The sequence below is a fragment of the Mustela erminea genome, chromosome 5 (assembly GCF_009829155.1).
Source record: "Mustela erminea isolate mMusErm1 chromosome 5, mMusErm1.Pri, whole genome shotgun sequence".
NCBI lineage: Eukaryota > Metazoa > Chordata > Mammalia > Carnivora > Mustelidae > Mustela > Mustela erminea.
This window is the reverse complement of record NC_045618.1, coordinates 137,010,103-137,038,034: the sequence shown is the minus strand read 5'-3', so window position 1 is coordinate 137,038,034 and position 27,932 is coordinate 137,010,103. Positions and strand designations below refer to the sequence as shown.

Sequence of the window (27,932 nt, the reverse complement as noted above, 5' to 3'; positions counted from 1 at the left end):
TTGTCAGCTTTTCCCTGGTGTGCCTCGGTTTCCTCATCTGTAGAATGGGACCAATAGTCTTATCACAGATTTATCTTGTGTCTCAAACCAAGAACACACGTGAGACCATGAATGAACCACAAGGGGAGGCCGTACAGTGTTCGGCAAACCCCACTGTGATCTGTGCTGATGGACGGGTCAGAGCGACCGTGCATCGCACAGGAGCTAAGCTGAATGGTCCACGTTCCCTTCTAGCACCCGAGAGACACGTGTGGACCCTAGCTGGCATACCCGCGTGGGACCTACCGCGTGGCCGGCACTGGTGACTGAGCTAAGTGCTCACTGAACGCCCACATGGGTCCCTGGCAGGCAGCCTCCCTCATACATAATTCAAGTCTGGGACTGAGAGGGGCGTGACTGGTTGTGACTCCTCCCAGAACCCGGAGGACAGCAGGTGGTGTGAGCAGGAAGGGAGGAGGGGGCAGGAGGTGCCCTGGGGGGCGCAGGATGTGGTATTAGGGGCCAGCATCCATCCTGCATCCCCACTGCTTTGGGGAGCGCCTGGAGACCTCCCTCCCTCCCCGGTGCGGACCCCATTACTGGCCCCTGGGCCCACTCAGTGGGGCTCTGCAAGGGTCCTGGGGTGGGGGGGCACAGCCAGCCTCACCTCCTGACCAACGAGAAAGGCCGGTTCACTGTTGCTGTCGCTGTTTTTAGATGAAGGAGATTGTCCAAACCCTTCCGAAGGAGCCTCCTTGGTTGGTGCTGCCAGTAGGGAGCGAGGTCCAAGGTACAGCATCCAGCAGGAATAAGTCAGAGCAGAGAATCCCAGCATCTTGAGAGCCACTGAATGACATTAGCTGATTTCATGAGCCCCTGGCTGTATGCTGACGGCTGTTCTCCACGTGTGTCTGTGTTACATCATTCAGCTGACGACTTCCCCTGGCTGTATGGTCTTCCCAGCCCCATTTTACGGATGGGCCAAGTGAGGCACCGGGGGTGGGAATAACCAGCTCCCCATCGCCTAGCCTATAAGCGGCAGAGCCAGGGTCGAACCCCGGCAGTGGGAGACCCGCAGCTGCCCCACCAGCCGGGCACGGGAATATTCTCAAGCATAGCTGTGCTTCCAAGGTTTGACTCTTTCTTTCATTCTGCATCCAGCATGACATACACATCCACCGTGTCTCTGGCCTTGGGTTATGTCCTTGGGGTCATGATACGAATGCGACACAGTCCTGCAATTTAGAAGTTTCTAGACTCAGTGGGAGGATAGGTCCAGAGCAGGCTGTTAGGGCAATGGAGGAAGCTCAGGATGCCTCAGACATCAGATCAGGGAGGCTTCCTGGTGGAGGAGACGCTTGAACTGTATCTGGAAGGATGACGAGCCAGGAGACAGGCCGAGGGGACGGGAAGGCGGACGAGCAGGGCTCCATCTACAAACAGCCCGAGGCCGGGGAGGAGCTTGTCCGGGCTCACACTCCCGACCCAGGTCCCTGGCTGAAGAGGAGCCTGGCCTGCTGGAGGATGTCTGTCAGCCCTCCTCCTTGCCCCTGGCCCTCCCGGCCACGCCCCCACCAGCAGTCTTCCAACTAGACGGTTCAGGAGCCACTCTTTCCATTGTAGCCCCCAAACCGTCCAGAGATCCCATGCCATGCACGGAGCCCAGGCCCCACTGCCATTTCCCAGACAGACCAGCCGGCCGGGACTAGGAGGAAGGGAAGGAACAGGGTTGGAGGGGAGGGGAGAGGGCGGAGAAGGACCACCTTTCTAATGCGAAGCCTTGGCACAGCCCTGAAAGGGCCATGTTTCTATACCCATTTCACAGATCTAGAAACTGAGGCCCAGCTTAGAGAAGCACTGACGACAGATGGATGGGGTGCTGCTCTGAGTGCTTTGGATGTGTTAACTCAAGGAATGATCATGAAGCCACTGTTGTCCCATTTTACAGATGCCCCTGGGGAGGGGTTTCACTGGAAATAATGTTTGTAGCACTGCAAAGGGGGTAAGGGAGGAGACCCTGGAGGCCCCAGTGGTGGCCCTGGTCTCCCCGTTCCCAGCTGGCCGTGGACTGGACGCCCTTGAACTCTATGCTCCCCTGCAGGCCCCTCACTTGCCTGGGCAAAGCTACCAGCCTCCTGCTTTTCCTGGGAAAGGGCTATTTTTTTAATCCCAATCAGCCTCCCAAAACGTCCCTCTGGACTGCTGGCCTCTCTTCAGGACTCAGACCTAGAAGGTGGCCCAGCCCCAGGCAGGGGCCTCAGAAATCAAACTAGGCTGCGTGCAGAGGTGGGAAGCTGAGGCCGAAAGAAGGACAGGGCCCCCCTCAGGACCACCCCTCCCTCTGACGAGACACGGGTGATCTTACCACGTCCATTTAACAGACGGACAATATGAGATTCTAAGAGACCACACAGACAATAACTGGCAAAGCTGTGGCTCGAACCTGGTCTGAGCCCACCGGCTGCTTTATAACTGCCCCTCAGGGGAGACCGAGCAGCCCCAGCGGCACCCCCCGCCCCCCTCCCCAGGGCCTCCGTGTCCCTGGCAGGCGTGCCTGAGCCCTGATTCTCGCATTTTGCACATGTGGGAACTAAAAATCCAGCACTTCCCCAAGGACCCCCAATGGCTGAGGACCTCCGTGGGAAAAACAAGAGAAGTCTGGGTTCGCAGCAGGCCGGGGGAGTTCGCCCTCTCCAAGGCGGAGACATACTCTGTCAGGGTCCCTTCAGGGTCATCCCCCCGCCCCTTACCTGCCTGTGTGCACCTTCCTCTGGGTCAGCCAAGACTCTGATGCGGGCTCCGCGCACAGGCGCAGGTCAGGTGGCCCGGCTGGTTGAGCATCAGAGCCCAGGTGCGAGCCGGTTACTTGGATCGTGCTCCTGGAACCCCCAGAAGGAGGGCTGGGGCTCCAAATCCCAGCTTCCCAGCCATCTGTCCTTGTGCAAACCTTCCCTTTCCCCCTCCTTGAACCTGAAGTGCCTCATCTGTAAAATGGGGAGCAATGACGCCGGGCCATCAGGTCCTTTCAGAAGGAGTGGAGGTATAGAAGAGTTAACATCAGTTCCGCGGAACAACGCTCCTACCTTCTCGAGCTGTGGTCCGGGCCCTGCCATGAAATGACTGAGAGGCAGGAAAGCCTCTGGATGCCGCCCACCTGGAACTGGCTGTAGGAGACTGGCAGGTCCAACTGACTGTTATCTGGCCCCTCCTCCAGGGTCTGGTGGGGCAAGGGGCAAGGTAGCCAGGCGGGCTCTCTCCGTGAGCCTCTGATCAGCCCATGCCAGCCTGCAGGGCTGCAGCCGCCAGGTGAGGGGCAGGAGGGTTCCTATCAAACGCTGCTTTACTGCTTTATGAGCCACCACCCCAGCGCACGGACGGCCTCGACAGCGTGGTGAAGCGGGTTGTCTCACTCCCATCTTTACTGATAAAGGAACTAAGACCCAGCAAAGGGAAGTGATTTAACCAAGGTCATGCAGCTTTTAAGTTGCAAATTGAAACCAGACCATGGGTTTTTGACATCTGGATCTGCGGTCCTTCTGCACGGTTCCTTAATACCCCAGAACTAACACTAAGCTCTTTGCATACGGTAAACCTATTAAGTGGCTAGAAGGGACCCTCAGGGACAGAGAGTTTAGGGTTTTATAGCACGAAGATAAATCAGATGTCTCACAGAGTTATAGAGACTAAAGAATTAGAGAGCACTTGGAAACAACTGAGGCCCAGAGAAGGGTAGGGACTTGACCAAGGTCACACAGCACTCTAGTATCAGCATGGAGAATATAACCAAGATCTCTGTCTCTCTCTAGGGTTCCCCTTGCCTCCTGGCCTGAAGCAGATGCCCTCAGATCGGGGCACCACAATGGGGGCCCTGGGGAAGCTGAGTGGGTCACCTCTCACGGGGCAGAGCCTACTCCCCATCCTCCTGAAGGCTGACCTGGGTCCAACCAGACCTCAGGCACAGGGAAGGGGGCCTGGGCCAGCTGGGCCCCTGTGGGGCAGGAGGGTCAGAAGGCGTGCTCTAGGCCATGCTGACATTTAACGGATGGAAAAATCAAAGGCCTGGGAGAGATAGAAAGGTGCTCACGGTGAGCTGGTCTGCGAACCGAAGTCTCCCGATTCCCAGTCTGTGTCTCTTTTTACAATAAACAAAACTAATGCCCAAGTCCCTGCAGAAACAAGCAACACCCCAGTCAGGCACAAAATGACTTTGAGGTTACAGTGCCCCTTCCACTTGCCTAGTGTGGAAAACTAGCATGGCCACCTGACGTGTTGATCTAAAAAAAGGGTTCTCAGCCCTGGTGGCCCACTACAATTGTCAGGAAAGCCTTGAACTCCAGGGAAGCCCAGAGGCTTTGAGTCCTTCGCTCTGGGGTGAGATCTGGGCCTCTCAAGATTCTGACCAGACCTGAGACTCAGCATTAAGACGATTCTGACAACATATGACAGAAAACCCAACCAACTCTGGCTTAAACCAGAAAGATCTTCGGTCTCTACCTAACAAGCAGGCCAAGGTGGGTGGACCCCAGTCGTTCAACAGATCAACAATATAATGAAAGACCCAAGAAGGCCTGTCATTCACTCTGTCAAACTCATTGTACCAGCACTGTTGCCCTCATGGTGACAAGATGCCTGCCCCTGCACTAACCATCAACTCCTCCAAGTTCAAAGCTGGGATGTGGGCAAGGAGTTATTGTCTTCACTGTTCTCTTTTTTATTAGGAAAAGGACAGTTGTTTCCAGGAGGCCCCAGCAGAGTTTTCTTTATGTGTCTTTGGACAAAGTGAGGCTTACATGCCCCCTAAACTAGTCACTGAGATGGTTCCAATGGGCTTGGAGCAATCATGATTCACCCGTGGGAGAGGGCACACATTTGCCTGAACAAAGCCACGTTCTGCTGGCAGAGAAGATGGGGGAGCCAGCTGTTGGGTGGGCAGTCAAGGGGGCGCAGTAAACTTTAACGGGGCCTTCTCCTCCCACGGCCTTAGGAAGAGGACCCAGGGTCAAGTCCACACAGGAACTACTGGCCACAGCCCAGAGGGAGAAGTTGTGGTAACAGAACACTTCTTGGAAGATGGAGGCACTTGCTCTGGGTCTTGAGGAGTGAGAAGGGATTCTGAGAGTGCAGAAGGGCAGGAGACAGGTTGACACGGAACAAGCAAGGGCTCTGGGGTGGGGGGCGCAGGTGGGTTGGGGGAAAGGTGTGTCTTCATCTTACCTGGCAGAGCAGGTGTGCGGAGGTAGAGGGGGAAGGGACAGCGAGGACTAGATTCGAAGGGCCAGGAGGCCCGGGCCCCAGGCGCAGGCAGAGAGGGGGCTTGGGGAGGTCTGCGGTGGGGGGGCCCAGAGAGGATGGTGGGTGGGTGGGTGGGTCTAGGACACCACCACGAAGCCACCACTGAGGCAGGCAGGAGGAAGTCCAGGCCTGAGCCAGGCGGAATGGGTGCAGAGGAGCAGACAGAGGGCCGCGACAGATAACCTGCCAGACTGTGGCACAGAATCGTCCATCCCAGATGCCCTCGGGCCACTACTCTGCTGTCTTCACACCGGCAGCCTCCTCTAGTTGTGTTCGGAAAGCCCCAAAGCCCTGATCTGCTTAATAATAACTTTGCTGGTGTCTCATAGCACAAGAGTTGCTGGTCCTAGGGCTGTCACCAGAATTAGAAGAGTCTCTATCAAGCACTTAGCCAGGTGGCAGTTCCTGTTCCTGGTCCCTCCCCCACACAAGGGGCATCCCCCACCCTCTACTCCTGCTTTATGATTGATCCTTCCCCAAAGCGGTGCCCCCCCCCCCCGCCCCTGCACCTGCGGAGGTTTTCACAGAGCTGGGGTAGCTGGGTCCCACTCCCAGAGATTCTGACTTAATTGGTCTGAGACGGGGCCCAAGCACCAACACCCTTTAGAACCTTTTTATATACTTGTAAAAGTATATACAAATACATACTTTTTAATTAATATTTTTCTTTTTAAAGTTCCTCTTCTTCTTTTTATGTAGACTCCGCACCCAACGTGGGGCCTTAACTCACAACCCCGAGATCAAGAGTCGCTCGCTCTACCGACTGAGCCAGCCGGGCGCCCCTATCCTTTAAGTAGAAGTGTCATTGCAGAATAATGTGGTTACAGAGGAGGGTACAGATCACACTTGAGCAGGTTCCTTACGAAGGGAGCCGACCGATCCCGAAACCGTTTAGGTCAAGAAACAGAGTGTGACTGGCTCGCCAGAAGCCTCCCTAATGTCTCCTCCCCAGTTAGTAACCAGCAACGGTCTGACTCCCATCCCCATAGCTTAGTCTGCCTGGAACTTTACAGCAGTTGAATCATGGATCTATGTTCATTTTTGCTCGCTGTGGCTGTGTGAGCTTCACCCTCTTGCGAGCAGTGGTGGTCTGTCTGTCTCACAGGTGCACGCTGTCTATCACGGAGATATCCCACAGCACCAGTCCGTTGAAATGCTGACAGACGTTTGGGTAGTTCCACTCCGTTTTGTTATGAGTCGTGCTGCGATGAGTATTTTTGAACTTGTCTTATGGTGAATACATGGACACAGTTCTCTCGGCCATGGAGCTACGAGTGGAATTTTGGGGTCACGGGATGCGTTGGCTCAGGTTTAGCAAACACCATTGATTTTCCAAAGTGGTTTGACCATTCAACACTCCTTCCAGTGGTGGTGAGCATTCCCGATGCCCCACGTCCTCCCCAACACTTGGCGGTGGTCATCTTTTCCACTTGGGCCATTCTTTTTTTTTTTCTTCTTTTTTTTTAGAGAAAGAGAGAGCGTGCAAGGGAGGGGGCAGAGAGTGAGAGAGAATCTCAGGCAAGCACCACGCCAGCCAGGAGCTCAATACGGGCCTTGATTTCATGATCCCGCAATCGTGACCTGAGCCAAAATTGGGAGTCGGAAGCTTAACCCCTGGCGCCCCCTGCTTGAGCCACGCTGTTGGGTGGACGGTAGTACTGCATTAGGATCTTAATTTGAGTGTCCTCCCAAATGCTCAGAAAATCAAGCATCCTTACATTTGGTTTTTGGCCACTTGGATTGTCTTCTTTGGGATGTGCCTGGCCTAGTCTTTTGGGGGGTCAGTTCATAGGGCCACAAAAATGCTGGGTAGAAAAGCACTCCAAATAAGCACGGATTCTCGTGATCTGGGTCTGCTGGCTGCTGCAGAGGGGCTGACGTAGGCCATGGGGTGCTGGGTCTGCTGGGTAGGGAACCCCCCGTGCAGGTCGGGCTCAGGCAGCCCCAAGTTGGTCGGGTCACTCTGAGGCCCAGCGAACGGGCAGTGGCTCCAAGGGGAGCTCTTCTCCTGGCGATGCAGAAGGGAGCAAGCCCCAGGCCCAAGCACCTGTCAAGGGGCTGCTTTATCGTGCCCCCAACATTCATTGGCCGGATGAAGTCACATGGCCAAGCCCACTCTCAGTAGAGAAGGGAGGGGGGACGCCCTGCCGCCAAGGAGAGGGGAGTGAGTATTTGCCAAACAAACCAAATTATAACACTGGTATTTTGGATATTTTTTAAATGGCCTCATGTGGTTCTCATGTCCTGCTAAGGCTGAGAACCATTGACCTACAGTCACATTGCATGTCAGCCAGTCAAAACAAAAAGCAGGCTTAGTGAGTTTACTTCATTTCCTAAAATCAGCTGATTCAACCAAAGTTCACTTCTCCCTGAGGCAATTTTTTGTAAGGAAGGGAGTCCTTGGAATTCACATGGCAAATTACTGTCATGATTGATTTTAACTAGATCGTACACGCTGAAGCAGCAGGCCCATGTCTGATCTGTCTCCAACGTTCTCAGCCCAAGCACGGCACAGAGATGAGGAGAAATACCGGCACGGGATGTTGTCAGATAACTGGAAGGAAGGGATGCAAGCCCTGTTGTGTGAGCTCCCTGAAGGCAGGCATTTTTGTCCATTGGCATCATTGCTGTATCACCAGTGCTTAGAGGAGTGCCTGACACGAAGTAGGTGCTCACCGAGTACTCTCTCGGTTAATGAAGCATGCATGCACGTGTGGACAAGCTGTCTGGAATGGAAAAATGAATGGTGGGTGAGTGGAGAGTTCGTTGGGTAGATAGAGGTATGAGTGGATGGATGGATGGATGGATGGATGGATGGATGGATGGTTGGATGGATGGACGGATGGTTGGATGGATGGATGGATGGGACGGTGGATGGATAAATGGACAGGTGAGTGGGCAGATAGATCATGGGATGGATAATGGTTGGATGAACCGATGATCAGGTCATTGGGTAAATGGACAGGTGTGGGTGGGTAAATGAGTAGATGGGAGACAGAAGGACACATGGGAGAATGAGTAAATGGGACAGGTGAGCGAATGGATGGATGGATGGTGAGAGAGGTGGGTGGACGGGTGGGAAGACAAGAGGATGGATAGATGTACAGATGAATGGGTGTCTGGGTGTTTCAAAGGACATGAATGGATAGAAAATGATTATGAGCTTGCCACAGGAAAGTACAGCTGTTGGTGAACATTACTCTCTTGCAAAATTCTTAGTGACCAGGATGGTTTTGGTCTCCTCACAGGGCTTTCTGGCTTGCTGCTTCCTCCCCCCCCACGGAGCACCACTCTTCTGGTGGCCAAGGTGAGAGGCGAGAGAGGATGGCCACGGAGATCAGCGCTCGGGGCAGACAGCGCGCCATCGGGCATGAGGAGTACAGTCTGTATAGCAGCCTGAGTGAGGATGAGCTGGTCCAGATGGCCATTGAGCAGAGCCTGGCTGACAAGACTCGGGGCCCAACCACTGCGGAGGCCACCGCGTCCACGCGCATCAACCGCCAACCTGCCCATTTCTACCCATGGACCAGGTGAGTGAGGCGAGGGCAACTAGGGCAACGGTAAGAGGCTCATCCCAAACACTGTTAATCCAAGACCAAAGTCTCCTGGTCTATAAGGTGCATTTTTACACCTTAATGACTTCACATTTGTTATCTAAACCCTTCTGAATTTGGTGGTGCCAAGCACTGTGGTAGGTAGTCTACTCACTTCATCTTGTTTAACCCTCTTGGGGACCTTCCAGGAGGTTTTATGCTATATTCCCATTTTACGGATGAGGAAACTGAAGCTCAGGGGCAGTAACTAGTCCCCAGGTGCACAGCTGATAGATGGCGTTGCAGAGACTAGAGCGATCTGGTTGCAAAGCACATGGCTTGGCTTGGTACCACTGGCTTTATCTTTGAATGCCGTGGAGTTGGTGTTCTGAGTCCAAGCAGAGCTCCCAAACCCATCTGTGCAACCTCCCTGGGAAAAAACATGTCTGAGAAGCAGGTGACATCTGCCCAGCAAAGCCACCCTACCTCCTCGTTCTGGCTCCCCCTCCCCAGCATGACGTCAACATCCCAGTGGCAGGACCACACCACAGGGCAGCCCTGTGTTGTGTCCGTAGAAATAGGACATGAGCCACACCTGCAGTAACATATGCAATTTTGAATATCCTAATAGCCACACTAAAAAGTAAAGACGAACAGATGAAACTAATTTAGGTCTCAAATCATATCATCTCCACATGTCATCCATATCTAGTCCTTGGAATCCAGTGTATTTTGCACTCACAGAACACCTTCATTCAGCCTAGACGTGTCTCAACGGCTCACTAGCCCCACATGGGCAGTGGCTACCGTTCTAGACAGCATATCGTCTTCGTAGGAGGAGGCATCCCAGAGATGTAATTAAGCATTGGATCTTAAAATGCTTTTAGAAAGGAAATATATAAAATTAAAAACGCTTTTGTTCATCACTGAGTCCAAGTCAAGTATGTATTTGGGGGTGGGAGGCTGAGGGAGGGGGATTGCTGGATGACAGCGTTGTGTGGTCTTAGGACATGGGCCTCAAATCTCATTGTCTCCAGCCACCAACTGACTTTCTAGGTGGCCTTGAGCAAGTCCCTTAAGCCCTCTTGGCAACAGACAGAGACCATTTCCAATGTCCTCTGAGGATACCCACCAGGTCTTCCCCACGTGACCCTGGCCCTTGCTGTGGCTGGACCTCCTCTGCCAGACAGAGGGGGCAAAGGCCTGGGATGCCCCAGGCCACACTGAGAAGCCCCTTCTTTAAAGGGGAAGGCAGATAGGTAGCCTCCTTGGGCGGCTGGAGGAAGTAGGAAGGCTCCAGGTTACTGAGTTTGCCCTGAGAGGGTCCCATTCTGAAACCCAGCCTGAGAAACAGAAGCGAGGACCCAGAGCCAAGGACTCTCCATGGCCGGTGTTCGGGGAGGCCCTGGTTCCTCTTCTAGTTGGTTCAGCCCAAGTCAGACCACAAGTTCCTCTTTCTCAGGAGGGGATCAGATAGAGACTAGAGCACCCCCCAACCTGCCCCGGTGCATCTGCAGCCTTCTCTCCAGTGTGGGAGCCTCCCGGGGCGTCCTGGGGACACTTAAAAACATTAGCACCGAGTGGGCTCATGAGGCCCAGGTCCTGACCTCTTCCTTCCTGTGGTGCATGAGGAAGTAGAGACCCACCATGGGACACAAACTCTTACCAGCCTCCCAAGAAAAAGGCTCTCACAAGAAGGGAAGTGACTTATCCAGGGTCATCCACCCCTCACCTAAATTCCAGGCACAAGTAACTTAGGGGACAAGGTTCAACGAGCATCTTCTCACTCTGGATGTGAGCTGAAACCTCCAGATTCAGTTCTGCCCTTCCGTCTCTGGGAGAAGATGGGTCCTGCTGGAGATGAGCCCTCCATCCCCAGATGGACACCGAGGGCTTCCCATGTGCCCAGCATACGGCCACTCAGTTCATCCTTCCGGAAGCCATGCAAAGGCGTCATTTCTGTGACAGGTTTACGCACACGTGCACCGCGAGGCCGGAAACGGAAGTTCAGACACTAACCAGCTCTGCCCAAACTGCAAAGGCCTCTTTCTGTTCCTGTCCCCCCTCCACTTTGAGGTGGGCTTTGGGTCTCATTACAGCCATCTCGCACCTACAGAGATTCAGGGTCCCCAGCGACAAGAGACCCCCAGCTCGTGCGCACATTCCCAGACGTGATTTCAGAAAGTACAGGACCCAATGGAGTCCTGGGTCCCTTTTATCCCCAAATATCACAGTTTCCATCCGAAGACCCAGAGCATCTTTGGGAACAGGACATCACAGGCGTCCCGGGGGCTGTCTCAGATTTCATGTCGCCTCCTCAGCAAAGCCCACCTCCCAGGTCAAGGAGGTCGCCCCCTCACTCGCTCTCTTGGCAGGCCGGTTTCCTTCATCACCCCGACTTACAGTTTCTATGTATTTGTTTTGGCCTTGAGGGCAGGAGCCTCACCCATCTTCCTTCCTGAGAAGCCTCCTGTCTAGCGCACAGCGCGTGGCCCGAGGCAAACACCAAACACTCGCTCTCTGTGAGCGAATAATGAGTGCATAAGAGAATGTGAGTGAAGAGGCAGCAGAGCAGAGTGGAAAGAGAAGTGGGCTTGGAGGTTCGAATTCTTCCTCTGTCACTTACTGGCTGTGTGGCCTCAGGCAAGTTACTTAACCTTTCTGAGCCCCAACGGGCTTCTCCTTAAAATGGTGACAACAAAACCTAGTGTCCCCCAACTTGCAGTGTTCTTATGCAAAGCAAGTGAAATATTGGCACCTTCCTCACACCCCACTGCTTGAATCGACCTCCCCCAGCTCCTCCCTGACCACCTGGAGTGCTCATGTCATGACTGCCTCTGTTTCCTGGACAAGCTTCTGTGTCACTCTAGGAAGGCATTATCTCGCCTCCTGAGAGTGTCCCCGACTATACTGTATGACCTCTTTGGGGACAGGGAACAGATATTACTCACTTTTATATCCCCAGTACTTGGCAAAGAGCCCCTAGGTCATTGTAGGTGCCCCAGAAATGTTTTTAGGCAAATAAATGCATTTTGAAACCAATAAAATGCTTTGTAAATAGACTTTATTGATATCATCTTGTGACCAAAATGGCGGCTGTAGACATAAAGGTCAACTGAGCCATGGGGATCCTAAACACAAAAGCAAGATCAGCATCTCGGAGGAAATATAAGGTGCCCTTCTAAAACCATTTTTTTTTAAAGATTTTATTTATTTATCTCAGGGAGAGAGAGACAGAACACGAGTTGGAGGTGAGAGCAGCAGAGGGATAGGGAGAAGCAGACTCCCTGCAGAGCAGGGAGCCTGGCACAGGACTCGATTCCAGAACCCAGGGATCATAACCAGAACCGAAGGCAAACACTCAACCCACTGAGCCACCCAGGTGCCCTTCTGAAGCCATTTTTTCCAACTTGCTTCTTTCCCATCGCTGTGTAAGGATGAAGTCAGAAACATGCATAGGGACCATTGGCCAAGCCTTAGCCCACTGAGGGCTTCCTGAAAGGCAGACCCAACTTCCCATCCCATAGAGAAGTAGGGTTTCAGGCAGTCAGGAAATAGGGAGCCCAAGGATACAATGATGGACCAGCCAGAGTGGGCCTAGGAAGCTGGGTCTTCCCAGTCTTTAAACTTCTGAATTTTTTTAAGGCTACATTTCTAAGAAGACAAAGGAGGAAAGCATGAAGTAGGAACGTGTTTGGGCTGATGTATGCACAGCTGCAAATAATTCAGATTGAGCCGCCCACACCTACCATGTTCTTACAGTGAACAAATTGCCTTCCTGGCACCTGGATGTGAATCAGGCCTCACCCCTTCCCTCCCCATTTGCCATCTAACAAGGGTCCCAAATGTACATAATGACCCATCAGGAAGGGTGCAGCAAAGAGGTTTGCCTCAGTTTCAGAGGGACACAGAGTGGGTCGTTCACTCAGTCAAGCAGGTGGACTTTGCAGGCTAGAGGAAGCAGACAGCTGAGCCTCAGTTTCCTCTTCTGCAAAAGAGAGCCAATTATGCCTCCTTCACAAAATGGACCGGAGGATGAAAGGAGGTGTTCTGTGCCACGTGTCTCTATCACAAGGCAAGGCATGAGGCGAGCACTCAACAAATCCCAGGTATGGACGGGAAGCAAAAGTTGCCGCCCTTTGGAATTCACGTTTTCCTCTACATGGGACTCCTCTCTGGTTGGCCCAGAAAGAATGGATTGGCCAGCCGGTGGGAGGCTGATTCCAGAGACCCAAGGGAAGGGGGGTAGAGGTGGCTTGACCACGTGAGCTTATTCTCCTTACCCTGGAGGGCTGGGGGCTGCCTCTCTGGGAACTTGAGGTCCTGCCACGGCGCCACACAAAACCAAGATTACCATTTGGGATATTACCCCTTTGAAGACTTTTGTTTTGTTTCATTTATTTAAATGTATCAAGCACCTGGTGTGTGCCAGGCACTGTACCTGACCCCTGTATTGATGAAGGCTTAGTGTGAGGACCGGAGGAGAGGACAAATAGAAGGTAGTGGGCTTAGGGCAGACTCCTGTACTCCCTAGCTGTCTCCCCCTTGAAGAGGCCTGCTTGTCTCTGTTCAGCCAGGTCCAGCCCAATTCCATGCCCTTCCTCGGGGCTGGCGGCTCACTGAGAAGTTAGGGGGCAGAAGTTGTCCTCATAGCCTTTCTCTGTAGCCGCACCGAGCCTGACTTGTGTCTGAAGTTATGGGCCAGCTGGACTCCAGGACAGGGCTTTTGGGAGCTGGGTGACAGTGATGCACTCCTGAGCCCCTCCCCCTCCCCCTCTCCCGACTGCCCGCCCACATGAAGTCCCGGCGCCCTACCTGGACCTCTTCTAGGGCATGACCTGCACCCACATCCCGCCAGGTTCCTCTCACCTCTGATGACTCAGCCCCTGTGGTTTTCTCTGCTGGGAATTCCCCTGCTCAGGGCCGAGAGGAAGGGGAGCCCACAGCCTGGACGGGACTGGGCCTCACTCCCCCTCCAGCATGCCTGTCCCTAAAGCCAAGTTAATGACCCTCTACGGGGCTCCCAGGGGAGCTCCTGCTCTCTTTCCCCCCTCCCCTGTGGACTGTGGCTGTCTAGGTCCTTGTTTCCCACCCCACTGGCCTCCAGACATTGTGGGGGTGCACAAAAGTGTCCTACTGACTGGCATCTCGGGCGCTGGCACGAAGTTTGGGATGGACCGAGGGCTGGGGAACTCTTGCTACAGGGAACTCAGTCTGCCTGCTTCTTCGTCCATGAAATGGGAACAACACAGCCCCGGCCTGCATCAGCTGGTGGGGAGGCTGGAAGCGAGGCCCTGGCCTGCATAGTCCAGAGGGTCACCCCCGACGCCATCACCGTCACCGCCGCCAGCTCACTGGCCGCATCTTGCTGCTGTCATTTTACCATCAGAGATGGCCCTGGCTTTAGGGTGTGTGGTGGGTTTTTTTTTATCAGCACTTTTCACCTTGCCAGAAACATCCTAACAACAGTAGGTGACGGGAGGCCACACACATGGGCCCCGGTGCGGGCAGGCGGGACCTGGGATCCTGTGCGGACTGAGACCCAGGGCTCCGTCCAGACCACAGGCTGCGGGACTGCGAGGTGGGCCTGGCCCCGGGGCTGCCTGCCACCAACCGCAGCGTGCACTCATTTCCCTGGGGGGTGGGGTGGAGAGGGGGCCTCGGCGGGGGGCCCGGTTTGCACCCCTGTCCCAGGATGTGGTCTCCTAGACCTGTCTGACAGGCAGTTCCCACGTAAGCCACAGCGGCAAGGAAAACCCCACTCTGGTCCTGCCCGCGCACCTGGCAAATGGGGAAACCAAGGCACAGGGCTGTACAGGGCCTTGTGCAAAGTCACAGGCCTGTCAGAATGGAGGCCTTCGAGCAGGGGGGTAGGGGAGATTGAAGAGGCGAGAAGACCCCACCTCTGGGGAGCTCTGCACGCAGATGTGAATCTGCCTCCGCTCGCCTCACTTCCCCGCTGCAGCCATGAGCCACCTCTCGGGACCTCAGTTTCCCCGTCTCTGAAGGTCAGGGACATTGGCACCCACTCTAGAGGACAAACGAGGGAGCACTTGCAGGCACCGTACTCAAGCTAGTGGTGCTCAGGAGGAATGGCTGCTGGCGGGAGACGGAGAGGGGACGGAGAGGGGGAAAGGACACCGTGAGGACGGGGAAGGCGGCCAGCCTGGTGGGCCCCCCGCCCCCAGGTGGCTGAAGCATAGGCGCAGGTTTTCCTTCCTTCTCTGCTCACTCACTCCTTCCCCTGCGTCCTGGCCTTGCCGAGGGTGTCCACAAAATCTGTAGTTTCTGCTCCATCTTGAAAGAACATGGGTCCTTGTCAAGGTCAAGGTTCTAGCACCTCCAAACACCATTAGCAGCAGTGTCCCCCTCGATCCCATGGGGTACCCCTGTGGGGCGCAGGACACCAGGCCAGGCCTGCTGTGGTGTCCGTGGCCCCAGGGCCCAAGCTGTCACAGGTGCGGTCGGCATGGGCCACATGCCCCGTCCTCACGGTCACCCCCGTCAGTCACATGCGTGGAGTGGCCACCAGACCTCCTTTCACTCTCTCATCCTCACCACAGCCCAAGGTGGTGGGAAACTGAGGCTCAAAGAAGCAAAAGAATGAGTCCGTTAAGGATGGATGATGCGTGCCAAGCACCCCTGAGTCCGGACGCCAGCTGGGCTCACCGGCTCCAGCCTCCCCCGTCTTCCCACACTGGGCTCTGCAGGCAACAAAGCCCAGAAAAGTCCAACCTGTCTAATGTCCCTGGCCAGGATGTGCCAGAGCCTAGATCTGAACCCGTGTCAGTCTGACTCCATGCCCTGGCCGTGAAGCCTTTTGCACTAACTTCCCTACTGTTAGCTCCTGCCCCCAGGACGGCAGGACCCTCCAACAAGGACTCAGCCACATGGAGGTGCGAGTACCTGGTCTGGCTTCCCAGCTCTTCTCCCCCGTCCCCCGCCCCTCCAAGGACCTTGTTGCCTATCCCCACTGGGACCAAGCCTGGCCTGTGCGAGACGGAGCCCCTTTCATCCAGGGACCTGCTGCTGACCCCTTCTCGCATCCTCCCGGGTGAAGAATGTCACCTTGCTTCCTATCTGCCTCCCGCGTGGTTGGCTGGGGAGGGGGCCTGGGGGTGGGGATGAGGTTAACCTCATTGTTGTCTTATATGGTCATTTAAATCTCCCAGGGCTTCCTCCAAGGGCCAAAAATAATCCAGAGACACAGCAGCTGTGTCCAGCACACGAAAGAGGACCGGCCATCTGCTTTGGTTCAGAGCTCTGTGTCTGTCCGTCAGTCTCTCCCCTCGCTAGCCCTCCAACCCGGCTCCTGCCTCCGGCCATGACCCGCTTCTCATATGCAGAATATTTTTCCCTCTTTCATTCCTGCCCTGCGCCCTCCAGGTCGACTGTGCCTCCCGAGAACCCGCCCGCCTCGACCCCCAAGGGCCTGTTCCAAGGGGTCATGCAGAAGTACAAGAACTCCCAGCTGGCGTAAGTGACCCCCCGCCCCTGAGAGCGGCCAAGTTCACCCTTCCAACTAGGGTTAGTGGAGGGCGGGGAGTGGGGAGTAGGCCTGCAGGCTGAAGGAAGGGGGGCGTTCCGGAGGGACCTCCCAGGCACGCGCCTCCCAGGTGTGCCCCCCTGAGCCCCAGCTGCCGCTGCTGAGCTGGGCTTCGTGCTCACAGACTCAGCTCCTCAAGGGACTGTAAGCCGTGCCGTGCCTGTGATTAACGCCTCCATGCCCCCAGAGTGGGCCCCAGGGGGGCCCCCTGGGAGGACAGCCCTGGGATCCTGGAGACCCAGAGGAGCTCAGAGCAGAAGCTGATGAGCCGGCCTTGCCTTCTATCAGCCCAGTCGCCCCCACGCGTCACTGCGGGGACATGGGAGCACATCCACAAGGCTCACACCCATGGGTTTTGTTTTGCTTCCTTGCCTCTATTTGCTCCATGGCAGGTGGAAAAATCCAGAATTAATCTGAGCTGTAGGAGGGGTTCTGTGCACCTGGCCCCAGGGTGCCGGGCTATGTGTGTCCCCCTTTTCTGCTCCCCCATATTGCCCCCAGAAGCAGTTAAAAGCAAAAGAGGGGCCCCATCGTAGGAAGCCCTATTTCCTCGCTCCAGTTAATGTTGCCGAGGAGAGAAGGCAATTGGCCAGTGTTCTGTGTCTCTTCCCAGCTCTTTCCAAACCCTGCTGCCCCCACTTTCTTGGTGCCATGGGGGGAATTCTAACCATCTGGGAGATGGGGACCCGGGCTCTGCTCTCAGCACTGCTGCCCCCTTCAGTGTGGCTGCCTGGGAGTCACCGTGCTCTCTCAATCTCCCCTCTCTGCGAGACAAGGTAGGAGATTGCAGAGTGGCCTCCCGGGCCAGTCCAGCTCCTTAGTCTCTGACGGTCTGACACCCCCTGCAGCCTCCCCAACCCTCGGGGCGGGGCTTGGGCTGAACTCACAGAGCTTCGGGTCCGTGCCTCAAGCTGGGCGGCAGGTCCGGGAGTGTTCTCAAGCACTGCACACCCCCCAGGCCACAAGACCAGCCAGCCCTCCTCTCTTCCACTTCAGCGGGGGCCCCACAGGAGACCTCCCCCGGGAAACAGAGTACATACCCCACCGGGGCTTCTCCTGACACCAGCAGGGGCTGCTCTGGCTGCTGGTAAGAAGAACCCAGCAAGGTGGTAGTGACGGCGTTGATGGGGACTTTGGGACTTATCTGGTTGGTTACCCGGCGTGCTCGCGGGTCTGTCCCTTAACCAGCATCTGTGCTCTGACGCTATTAATAACCAGAGAGGCTGAGAGTCAGGAGGAAGTGCCTGGGGCCAAGGAGGAAGTAGCTGGAAGGGTAAAGCGGGGTGGGGGGCGGGGGGGCTCTGTAGACCCTCTGGGCTTATCCTGGCCCCTGACGTGGGTGAGGATCTTGGGAATAAGCCCAGCCTCCAGTCTCACCTTCTCCATCTAGAAAATGGACCACTTAGGCAGAACAGTCCCCGGGATTAGATCTGGGAATCACAGCATTCCAGGACGGAGGGAGGGGAGCTCAGTGAATGAATGAATGAATGAATGAATGAATGAATGAATGAAGTAGCAAAGAAGTTTTCATTCACATTAGCCCTGAAATCTTCCCGATATTCGGAAGTTTCACACTGCAAAGGTTTCAGATTTATTAATCTTTCAAGTATATAAGTCTTTCCGCCACTGAAGGTTCTGGGGGTGAGGAGCAAAGGAGGGGTTGGAAAGACCCCACAGAGATGCTCGCTGAAAAGAGCCCCCCTCAGAGGGACTCTGGTCTCAGAGCTGCTTAAAGGGTAAACCGGCCAAGATTCTTGGTAAACTCCGGAGCGCTGGGCTGGACCCTGCCGTGGGGTTAGCTGTCCATCCCTTTGGCGGCTGCCAGTGTGTGCCTGCATCCTTGTGGTAGAAATGGTCTGGGTGTGACCTTTGAGGCAGCCCTGGAGGCCGCAGGGACAGAGGGGCTCCCTAATTCTCTTTTGGCCACCAAGGAGCTCTGTCTAACAGAGACCCCCGGTTTCCATCTGTGGAAGTGAATGAACTTGCATGTTTCGGCCCATTTTTTGTAGACTTTCCCTGCAGGGTGCCCGCTCGGAGCCAAGGGCATGGAAGTGCCCCCAGATCCAGGGATGCTCATGGGGGGCCAAACACAGGTGATGCTTGATCAGAGCCCCCACAGTAACTTTTGCAGGACAGTATGTCCTCCAAACACTCCCAAGGAGGTGACTGCAAAGAATGTTTTGAGCAAGATATTTTATTTTTTTTTAAAGAATTTATGTATTTGTTTGAGAAAGAATGAGAGAAAGAGAAATCATGAGTTGGGGGGAGGGATAGAGGGAGAAGGAGCCCCCCTTCCAGCAGGGAGTCCAATGCGGGACCCCATCCTAGGACCCTGGGATGACCTGAGCTGAAAGCAGACATTGAATCAGCTGAGCCACCCAGGCACTCCTGAGCAAGATATTTTAAAAATTCCCAAAGAAACAAGTGAAATGCTAAGCAGGGAGAGGCTTTTTTTTTTTTTTTTTTTTTTTTTAAAATAAAAGGAATGAAGGAGTGAAATAATTGTTGGGGTTCCTAAATTCTTATTTTTTCCTCCCTCCCATCGCCCCTTCCTTCCTTCATCCCTTTGTCCTTCCTTTTTCCACTTTCTCCCTCTCTTCCTTCCTTTCTTTCTCTCTCTCTCTTTCTTTCCTTCCTCCAGCAAATATTTACTGAGCACCTATTACGAACCAGACACTGAGCTGGGCCCTGAGAGTGAAATCATGAGAGATGAAAGGAATAAAGAAATAAAGACACTGTTCCGTCTTCTTGGAACTCAGTCCAGTGGGGAGACAGACAGTAGTCAAACGACCATTCAAAGCCTTGTCAAGGCCAGCGATGACATGAGGGCTCAGGACCGGAGGCAGGGAGAGACGCTGGCCTGGGCCCCCCCAGGCTGAGCCTGCCAGGCCTGAGGAAGCCCTGATGGAGAGCGGAGGGACGGATAAGCTGGAGGGTCCAAGGTCAGGGCCAAGGTCGGGGCTGAGTTCCAGGGCACACCCTTGTGGGTTAGGAAGGATTATTCTCCTTATTGAGGAGGATAGTGGCCGCCGGGGGCCTGAGCACCTGTTCCAGACCAGCAGGGGCAGGCAGAACCGAGTGGTCGCACGGCCAGCACTGCCCCCGGCCACCCGTCGTCCTCTTTCTCCTCTGGGAGAGAGGCCGCCCCGCCCCGCTTCTGCCCTGCCTGGGTCCTGAGGAATAACCCTCCCCTTCCTGTCACAGGCCTGTGGACCCTGTGCTGAAGGCCATCAAGGAAGGGGACGAAGAGGCCTTGAAGGCCATGATCAAGGCGGGGAAGAATCTCGCAGAGCCCAACAAGGAGGGCTGGCTGCCGCTGCACGAGGCGGCCTACTACGGCCAGCTCCGCTGCCTAAAGGCCCTGCAGCAAGGTAAGGGGACATCTCTGGGCGCAGCAGGGGTGGGAGCAGGACTCCAGGGCAGAAAGTCCCTCCTTCTGGAGCTTCGTGTTCTTTGCTCCACAGATCTTGGCAGGGCTGGTGGAGCCAGGCAGGGTCATCACCCCACTGCAGAGCCAAAATCACCAGGCTGGGAGAAGGAAGTGGCTTGCTCCCCCCCCGCCCCGCGCACCCCCAGCTGCCACCTCTGCAGGCCTTTCGGGACAGGAGAGCCCAATTCCTAGAAAAGGAATGAAGGAGGGCTGACTTTGGGGGAGAGCCACTGCCAGCTTGTTCCAGAATGTTCCAGGGGTTGATCTGGTGTGGAAAATACCACAGCTGTACCGAGGCCCCGCCAAGGCCGTCCCCCACAGCTGTGGGAACCTGGGCAAATCATGCCTCCTCTCTGAGCCCCGGCTTCCCCAAGCCAGATGGGGATCGGTAACACCTGCAACAGGACTCAGCTCTGCCCTGAAGCAGCAGGAACCCTAGACAGCCCACCACCATATGCTAGGGCAGAAACAGCTATCTGAGACAGAGCTTCTGGCCTTGGCTGGTGGGAGTATAAGGGAAGAGCAGGGTCATTCAGAAAGGGAGGGGGCTCAAGCAGGGAAGTCTTCCCAGAGGAGGCGGCATCTAAGCTGAGTTAATATGACTGGGAAGCTGAAAGAGCCCTGTGAAAGCAGCCAAGTCCAGGGCCAAGAGGATAGATGATAAATTTAGGTAGAGGTCACACACGTCTCTTGTGGAAATTGGGGTTATCTTTGTGCTGGGGAGGAGGGGGTACCTTTCCCCCTCGTGAACTTCCCATCTGTTCTCCCCAGCATACCCGGCCGTCATCGACCAGCGCACCTTGCAGGAGGAAACGGCCCTTTACCTGGCCACGTGCAGGGGACACCTGGACTGCCTCCAGTCTCTGCTCCAGGCTGGGGCCGAGCCTGACATTTCCAACAAGGCCCGAGAGACACCACTCTACAAAGGTGAGCCCAGCCCCCAAGGGTGGGCTTCCCCGGGGAAGGCTGCGGAGAGTAGACGGCCAATCGGCAGCACTGGTCCCAAAGTGAATCACCCTCTCGCTCCCCCCTCTGCAGCCAGGGGTCGCCTTTGAAAGGACAGTCTCATTCAGGTGTAGGACTTGTATAATTGGGTCGTTCATTCATGCACCTATTCGGGCCCAACGTCCCAAGTCCTCCCTTGGGCGAGGCTCACTGAGGAGCGCCGAGGGCCCAGAAGTGAAAAGATATGATCCGTGCCCATGCACTCTCCCAGCCCAGTGAGCATCAACCCACAGACAATGTAACAGCCAGCTAATGGCCCCACAGAGCTCAGCCTGACGCTCCTGGGAGCTTGGGGGAGGGCCCTAAGGCTGGCGGGGGGGGGGGGCGGGGGGTAAGCCCCCACAAAAGGGGGTGTTTGTGCCGAGTTGGAAAAGGAGGGAGTTACCAGCTGGACAAACAGAGGAGACAGCAGAGGCAGAGGCAAAGAGGCATGAAAGAAAATGTGTACCTCTGGGATGTTTTAAAAAACCCTAGAAACTCCTAACTCACTCAATATACCATCCAAGGATTTCGGCGTCTCTAGCATATGCCTGGAGTCAAAATCTGAACGATCATAATAGCGGGCATTTACTAAGTGTTTATTATGTGACAGGAGCTGTTCTTCCACTTAAGCCTAATATCCATCTACATATAAGACCAGCCCTACATGGGCAGTATCCCCATTTTACAGATAAGGACCCATGGCATAGAGACGTGGGACGAGGCCCCCAGGATTCCACATGTTCCAGCAAGGGCCAGACCTGGGATTTAAACTCACGGAGCTGGCTGCCAGCACTGCACGCTGAGCTATGACATTTTGAAGCCTTCAGATCATGCCTGCACACTTAAGCAATCAGCCTCAGGGCTCATAAATAGGATAGGACCTTTAACTTTGAAACACTACAGAAATCCCTGATTTTCCCATGTGCCTGGTATCCAGTACCTGGAATATTCCATGGGAAACAGGAACTGGATAGCTGGTAACTGGGTCCCTTGTGCACCCCTGGGGGAAGTGTGTCTCAGAAGCCACATCTGCCTGGACACCAGAGCCATGGCCTGGAGACGCAGAGGTCCCAGAGAGAACTCCCGAACACTGCAGTTCTCAGTCACGGTTGAGGCCCCAGGGCTCCGTGCAGTCCTTCCATGGGCCACACACTGTTCTAGAGCGTTCCATGCACTCCCTCACCCGGGGCTCCCACAGGGTCCTCTCAGGAAGGCTTTGTGATCTCTGGTTTACAGGTGAGGAAACCAAGGCTTTGAGAGGTGGGGAGGTTTGCCTGGGGTCCCTTCTTATGCTCACTCCTGATCGACTCGAAGAAGTGGTTAATTTGGACGAGAGCCCAGCCTCCCTGGTGATAACCCTGGGCCGGAGCCGATGGTGCATTTAGGTTCTAGAAAGCAATGAGGCTGAATAAGGAGGTTTGAGCAGGTCGAGCAGTCTGGAAGAGCTGTACTCAGAAGTCCTATTTTACTTCAGTTTAGGCGCCTGGATGGCTTAGTCAGTTAAGAAGCTGCCTTTGGCTCAGGTCATGATCCCAGGGTCCTGGGATCGAATCCCGCATCTGGCTCCTTCCTAGTGGGGAGCCTGCTTCCCCCTCTCCCTCTGCCTGCCGCTCCCCCTACTTGTGCACTCTCTCTCTCTCTCTCTTTCTCTCTCTCTCTCTCTGTTAAATAAATGAATAAACAATCTTTACGTGAACAGCCTTGAGGGAGAGTTTCGAGCAGGAGTAGGGCTGCACTCCTCCCCCTTTTCTGACCTTGGCAATGTGCAGGACTAAAGCAGGTGGCCTCACAGAGGGAAACAAGTTAGGGACACCCTGGAACCTCGCAAGGGACAGAGACTCTGGACCTGACTGCCTGAGCTTGAATCCCTGTTCTGCCACTTATGTGTGTGACCGTGGGCAAGTCACTTAACTTCTCTCTGCCTCGTCTTCCTCCTCTGAAAAGGAATAACAACACGACATCCTTTAAGGGTGACTGAGAGAATCCTATTAGTTGGTCATGTAAGGTGCTTGGAACAGAGGGCCTGGCCCATAATCAGTGCCCTGTGCATCAGCAAATAGTATTGCTACGAGGATCGCTATTATTTTAGGTGTATTTCCTGGGTCGGGCGCTGGGAGGAACTGGACCCCAGTACAGACCCGGTGGGTATTTGTTGAATGAGCAGCTGGTGAATGAATGGATGATTGGACAAATAAATGAGTGAAGTCTCAGCTGGCCAGGTCCTGCCAGGGCCCTGCTGACCCTCTGGCTTCTCCGTGGGCGCAGCCTGCGAACGCAAGAACGCGGAGGCAGTGAGGGTCCTGGTGGAGTACCACGCAGACACCAACCACCGCTGCAACCGAGGCTGGACGGCCCTGCACGAGTCTGTTTCTCGCAACGACCTGGAGGTCATGGAGATCCTGGTGAGCAGAGGCGCCAAGGTGGAGTCCAAGAATGCCTACGGCATCACCCCCTTGTTCGTGGCGGCTCAGAGTGGGCAGCTGGAGGCCCTGCGGTTCCTGGCCAAGTACGGTGAGTGCTCGGGGCCCCTGGTTCACATGGCACATCGGGAAGGGGCGCAGCCAGGAGGGACCTCAGGCGTCCCGGGGAGGGCGAGTTTAGGTCTCACCCTATGGACATGCTCTGATCGATGCTAGTGTCGGAGAAGGAGCGCTGTGTCGAGAAGGACTCAGGGGCTGCGTCTGGGCTCGCTGGGAGACGTGAACCGAGCCACCGGTGACGCCTGCAATTAGGCACAAACCTGGGGTGGAGTGGGGAGTGGCCCACGTGCCACCTATTTGTCATCTCTAATCTAGCCCAACATCCTCATTTTACAATGAGGAATCTGAGGCCCAGAAAGGGGAAGTGACTTATTTACAGTCACTTCGTGAATTACTGGTGGAAGGAGCCAGACTCTGGAGCTCCTGACCCTCAACCGTTTCTGTCTCCACCATGTCACACTTCAAGGCCACAAGGAGCCTCGGACGACATTTAGGTCACCTCCTCATGTTACAGGTGATCAAACCAGCGACCGGGATGGGAAAGTGATTGGTCCAAGGTCACACCACAGAGTCGTAGAAGTGGTGGGATTTGAACTAGGGTCTCGGCACTCTTTGCCTGGGGAAGATCTTAGTCACTCACGGGGAGAAAATAAAACACCATGGCTCGCATTAGGAACAGAAGACACCCCGGGACAACGGCAGGCATTCTTCTGGCCAAAGAGCATCATCGTTCTGTTCTTCCCTGAGAACACCTTTGATTTCTCTTCTCTCTCTCCACGGAGGGTGAGACTCCCTCTCTAGCAACAGAGGGACCAGGAGTAAAGCCAGACAGACCCCTGGGCTTAGTTGAAGTGGTTTGTTGAGGACGTGCTGTGTGCTAGACACTGTTGAACAGGAACACCGATCAGGCCAGCGGCCTTCTCCACAGCTGGGATGAGATGGGCCATGTCCTCCTCCCATTCGGCACATGAGGAGACTGAAGCTTAGAGAGGTTAGAGAACCAGTGGTGATCAGAGCCTGGATTCCGACAGCATGCCTCTTGGGCGCTGCCACGCCCTCGCGGGCCTCGAGAGTTACCAGCATGGGACTCTGCTTGGATAAACCCCCACTTCCCCAGCACGTGCCAAAGCAGTTGGGAAAACAAACCTGGGGCACATCCTTGAAGCCGGGGACAAATCTGGACTGATCCACTTGAGAACAAAGGGGCCCAGGCGGGGTCCTGGGGGCCCAGGCAAGGAGGCTGGGCGGAGGGCAGGGTGCTCAGCCGGCGGGGGGAACAGGTCGACTCCAAACATCTGTCCAGCTTCCCCGCCGACAGTCTGAGTCAGGGGCTGCTCCCTGTGTGGGCTGCGTCCACTTTCAAATCCAAATATTTTTCTGGTGAGAGCGGGCGGCTTTGCTGGTGGGGTCCAGCTCCCAGGGAGCCCGGCTTCAAGAGCCTGGACCTGTTGGGTGACTTCCCGCCGGGTGGAGAGCGGAACCAGCCCCTGGGCCTCAGTCCCTCCATGCTGGAGGACTGGCCTTTGCGGAGCACCTTCTCTGTCTGGGCCGCTGTAAGAGAGCGCCGCGGACTGGGGACTTCCAGAGCGCAGATGGTTATTCCTCACCGTTCCAAAGCTTGCGAAGTCCAAGATCAAGGTGCCGCTAGGTTTGTTGTCTGCAGACCGGAGACAGGCTCTCCCCAGATGAGAAGTCAGGCTGGGTCTTCTCACTGGGTCTTCACATGGTGGAAGGCGCCAGGCAGGGGTGGGGGGCAGGCAGTGTGTCTCTGGGAAGGGCACGAATCCCGTCAGGAGCACAGCTCCGCCCTCATCACTTTCGCACCCCCCCAAAGGCCCCACCCCCGAACACCATGGCACTGGGGATTGGGTTTCAACATATGCATTTTGAGGGGACACAACCAACCAGCCCACAGCAGATATTTACTTATTTTATCTTATCTACTCCTGGAAGTCCCTGTAATTAGTAGGCACTATTATTCCCATTCAACAGACGGGAAAACCGAGGCCCCTGAAGGCTACCCGAGGCCCCAGGCCTTTGCAAGCCACAAAACAGAAACTCCTGCTGATTCTTGTTTCTCAGAAAAGCCTGTGCTCTTTCCCCTAGACAGAAGTCAGTTATCAAAATTGAAAATTACCAGAAAGCCTGAGATAAGCAGAATGCGCAGGTGGGCGGAACTGTGGCTAACAGATGCTTCTGATTTCAGCCCTTATGACATACCGCTGTGTCTCAGCTCTGTCTCCTCCCAGAACAAGGAGGGACTGGTGAAGGGGCTGTACTTCTTCTTGTAGAGAAGCCCATGGGTCTCTCCTTTACCAGCAGGAGATGGAGAAGATGTAGGAGATGAGGCTGATGGAGTCTGTCCTTGGCTTTATTCCTCACCTCCCAACGTGCTCTCGTGCCCTCCGCAGAGGAGACGAGAAGCAATCCCTCTCTTACTCTTTGCCACAGAGGTCAGAGAAGAACAAATCCCAATTAATAGAGATCTTGGGGCCTTTCCTTATCAGGGGGCTCTGCACGCTCCTAGAGCCAAGGGGTTTGCTCGGGACAGGGCCGGGATCGTTTTCACAGGGAGTGAGGGTGAAGAGCATAGCCTCTGCTGTCAGACCATCAAGTTTTGTCTCTGCACTTAGGAGCTGGGTGGTCTTGGGCAAGTGGTGTCTGTCCTCTGTGCCTCCGTGTCCTTGTCTGCCACCTGCAGATGAGAGCTTGGCCAATGGCACAAGCTGTGTTGTGGATTCAAAGAGAGAGCCCCCGTCACGCAGCGTGCTTCGCACATTGTAAGTGCTCATTAAACACCAGCATCATCAAGGCAGCTTTTCGATTCTAAGAGGCCCCCCGGGGTCTCACTGTTGCAGACAGGTGTTGTTAAGTGACCCACTGTGTCACGGTGGTTGGCACAGTGTATAGCGGTGACCGCCCAGCTCATGCCTCAATCTGCTTCTCCTTGGCCAGGCGCCGACATCAATACGCAGGCCAGTGACAACGCGTCAGCCCTCTACGAGGCTTGCAAGAACGAGCACGAGGCTGTGGTGGAGTTTCTGCTCTCGCAAGGCGCGGACGCCAACAAGGCCAACAAAGACGGCATGCTCCCGCTGCACATCGCCTCCAAGAAGGGCAACTACAGGTCAGCGCGGGCCCTGCCCCCCGTGCTCCGTGGCTCCCCACTGCTGGGGCGGGGGCTCAGGCGTCCCACCTGTGGGACTCGGGATGCCCAGGAGGGCTCGGGGTGGAGGGGACCTTCCAGGTAGAAAGGAGGAGGTCATCCTGCAGTTGGCAAACTAGAGCTCGTTCCGTTATCAACTTACTTCCCCCTCCCGACGGTTCTGTGGTTAACAAGCCTTTTACCAAATCTCTGGAGGTAGATACAATTATCTTCATTTCCTCAAGTGAGGAAGCTTAGCACAGAGAGGTTGAGTGACTTGCCCAAGGTCACACATCTCGTAGATGGTCAGAGCCCAGCTGCAACAAATGTCCCATCTACAGGGACAGGATAGGAGTCTGGCTATTTCTGTTGGGGATGCAAAGATAACCTCTCAGGCAATTAGGAAGCCTTCAGAGGATGTGCAGAATACAGTAGTACCAGCGAAACAGGACCACAAAGAGTGCCCAGGATAATAACTAGCCTTTCCTGAGCACTTGCTATGTGCTGGGCACTTTGAGCAAGACAAGAGAAGCCTAGGTTCTTGAGGAGGGATCTGGTGGGCAGGGCACACACACACACACACGCACACACGCACACACGCACACACACGCACACACGCACACACGCACACACGCACACACAAATGCATAACAATAAAAGAGCATGAAGGCTGAGCTCCACGGCAGTCCTGGAGAAGAGAGACCAGCCTGGGCTGGAAGCAAGGGTGCCCTACAATTAGCTCGTACCAGCTCACGGGGTGTGATTCTTCACAAGGGCAGCCTGAAATGTACACCACGGAAATGGGTGAATGCAAATTTCAGGCCCTCTGTGTCCCCAAGGCGCCGGTGGTTAAACGTGCCTCAGCACTACCGCTGGCTGGTGGGCTCAGGGAAGACTCCCCAAGCAGGCAGAACCCCCAACCGCTCTTGAAGGACGACGGGGTTCCGTGATACCCACCGGACCCGTGTTTTCCAAACTTGGACCATTCACAGACCGCCTTCCTGATTGTAGGCACCTGTACTCTGACTGTGGAGTAGATTTTCTTTTGAAGACATGTTTGCTTAAAATGAACTTGTTTTCAAAAGGAAACATTCATCACACTATTAAATCGCTGAAATTGCCAATATGCAATGAATAAAGAACACATTTCACATAAAATTCCATCGAGTGCACCCCGGAGGACACACTTTGGGCAACACCGCCTGCCATTGGGCAGAGAGAAGAGGGAAGAACACGTTGTGCACGTTGGGGGGTGTTGGCTGTGATTGCAAAAGCAGAAGGAAATGTGGATGAGAGTGGCATCCAGGGGGAGCGAAATGGAGACAATGAGACAGACCCCCAGAGCCCCAGGCTCTACTCTGCAGGCTGTCTGCTCATATGGCCAATCAAAGATGCCCCCCACCCCCTGCGATATATACGTGGAGGAGACCCCGCCTCCTCTGAACCCCAGAACGGGGTGCAAGGCACACAGACTTGGGTTTGCCTTCCTGCTGAAGCTTTTGGTCATGTTGCTTAATCCTTCTGAGCCTCAGTTTCCTCT

At 55.1% G+C, this 27,932-nt stretch overlaps 1 protein-coding gene across 1 annotated transcript in view; it reads left to right on the top strand.

The window, feature by feature from the left end:
• ASB2 (ankyrin repeat and SOCS box containing 2) overlaps window positions 1–27,932 on the top strand; it is a 40,386-nt gene that overhangs the window by 4,636 nt on the left and 7,818 nt on the right. Inside the window, exons 2-7 of the mRNA XM_032345124.1 lie at window positions 8,520–8,801; window positions 16,191–16,280; window positions 19,555–19,721; window positions 20,552–20,707; window positions 23,033–23,278; window positions 26,203–26,374. Coding sequence (XP_032201015.1) covers window positions 8,596–8,801; window positions 16,191–16,280; window positions 19,555–19,721; window positions 20,552–20,707; window positions 23,033–23,278; window positions 26,203–26,374 — 1,037 coding nt within the window. The 5' untranslated portion in view covers window positions 8,520–8,595. The remainder of the gene's footprint in view (window positions 1–8,519; window positions 8,802–16,190; window positions 16,281–19,554; window positions 19,722–20,551; window positions 20,708–23,032; window positions 23,279–26,202; window positions 26,375–27,932) is intronic.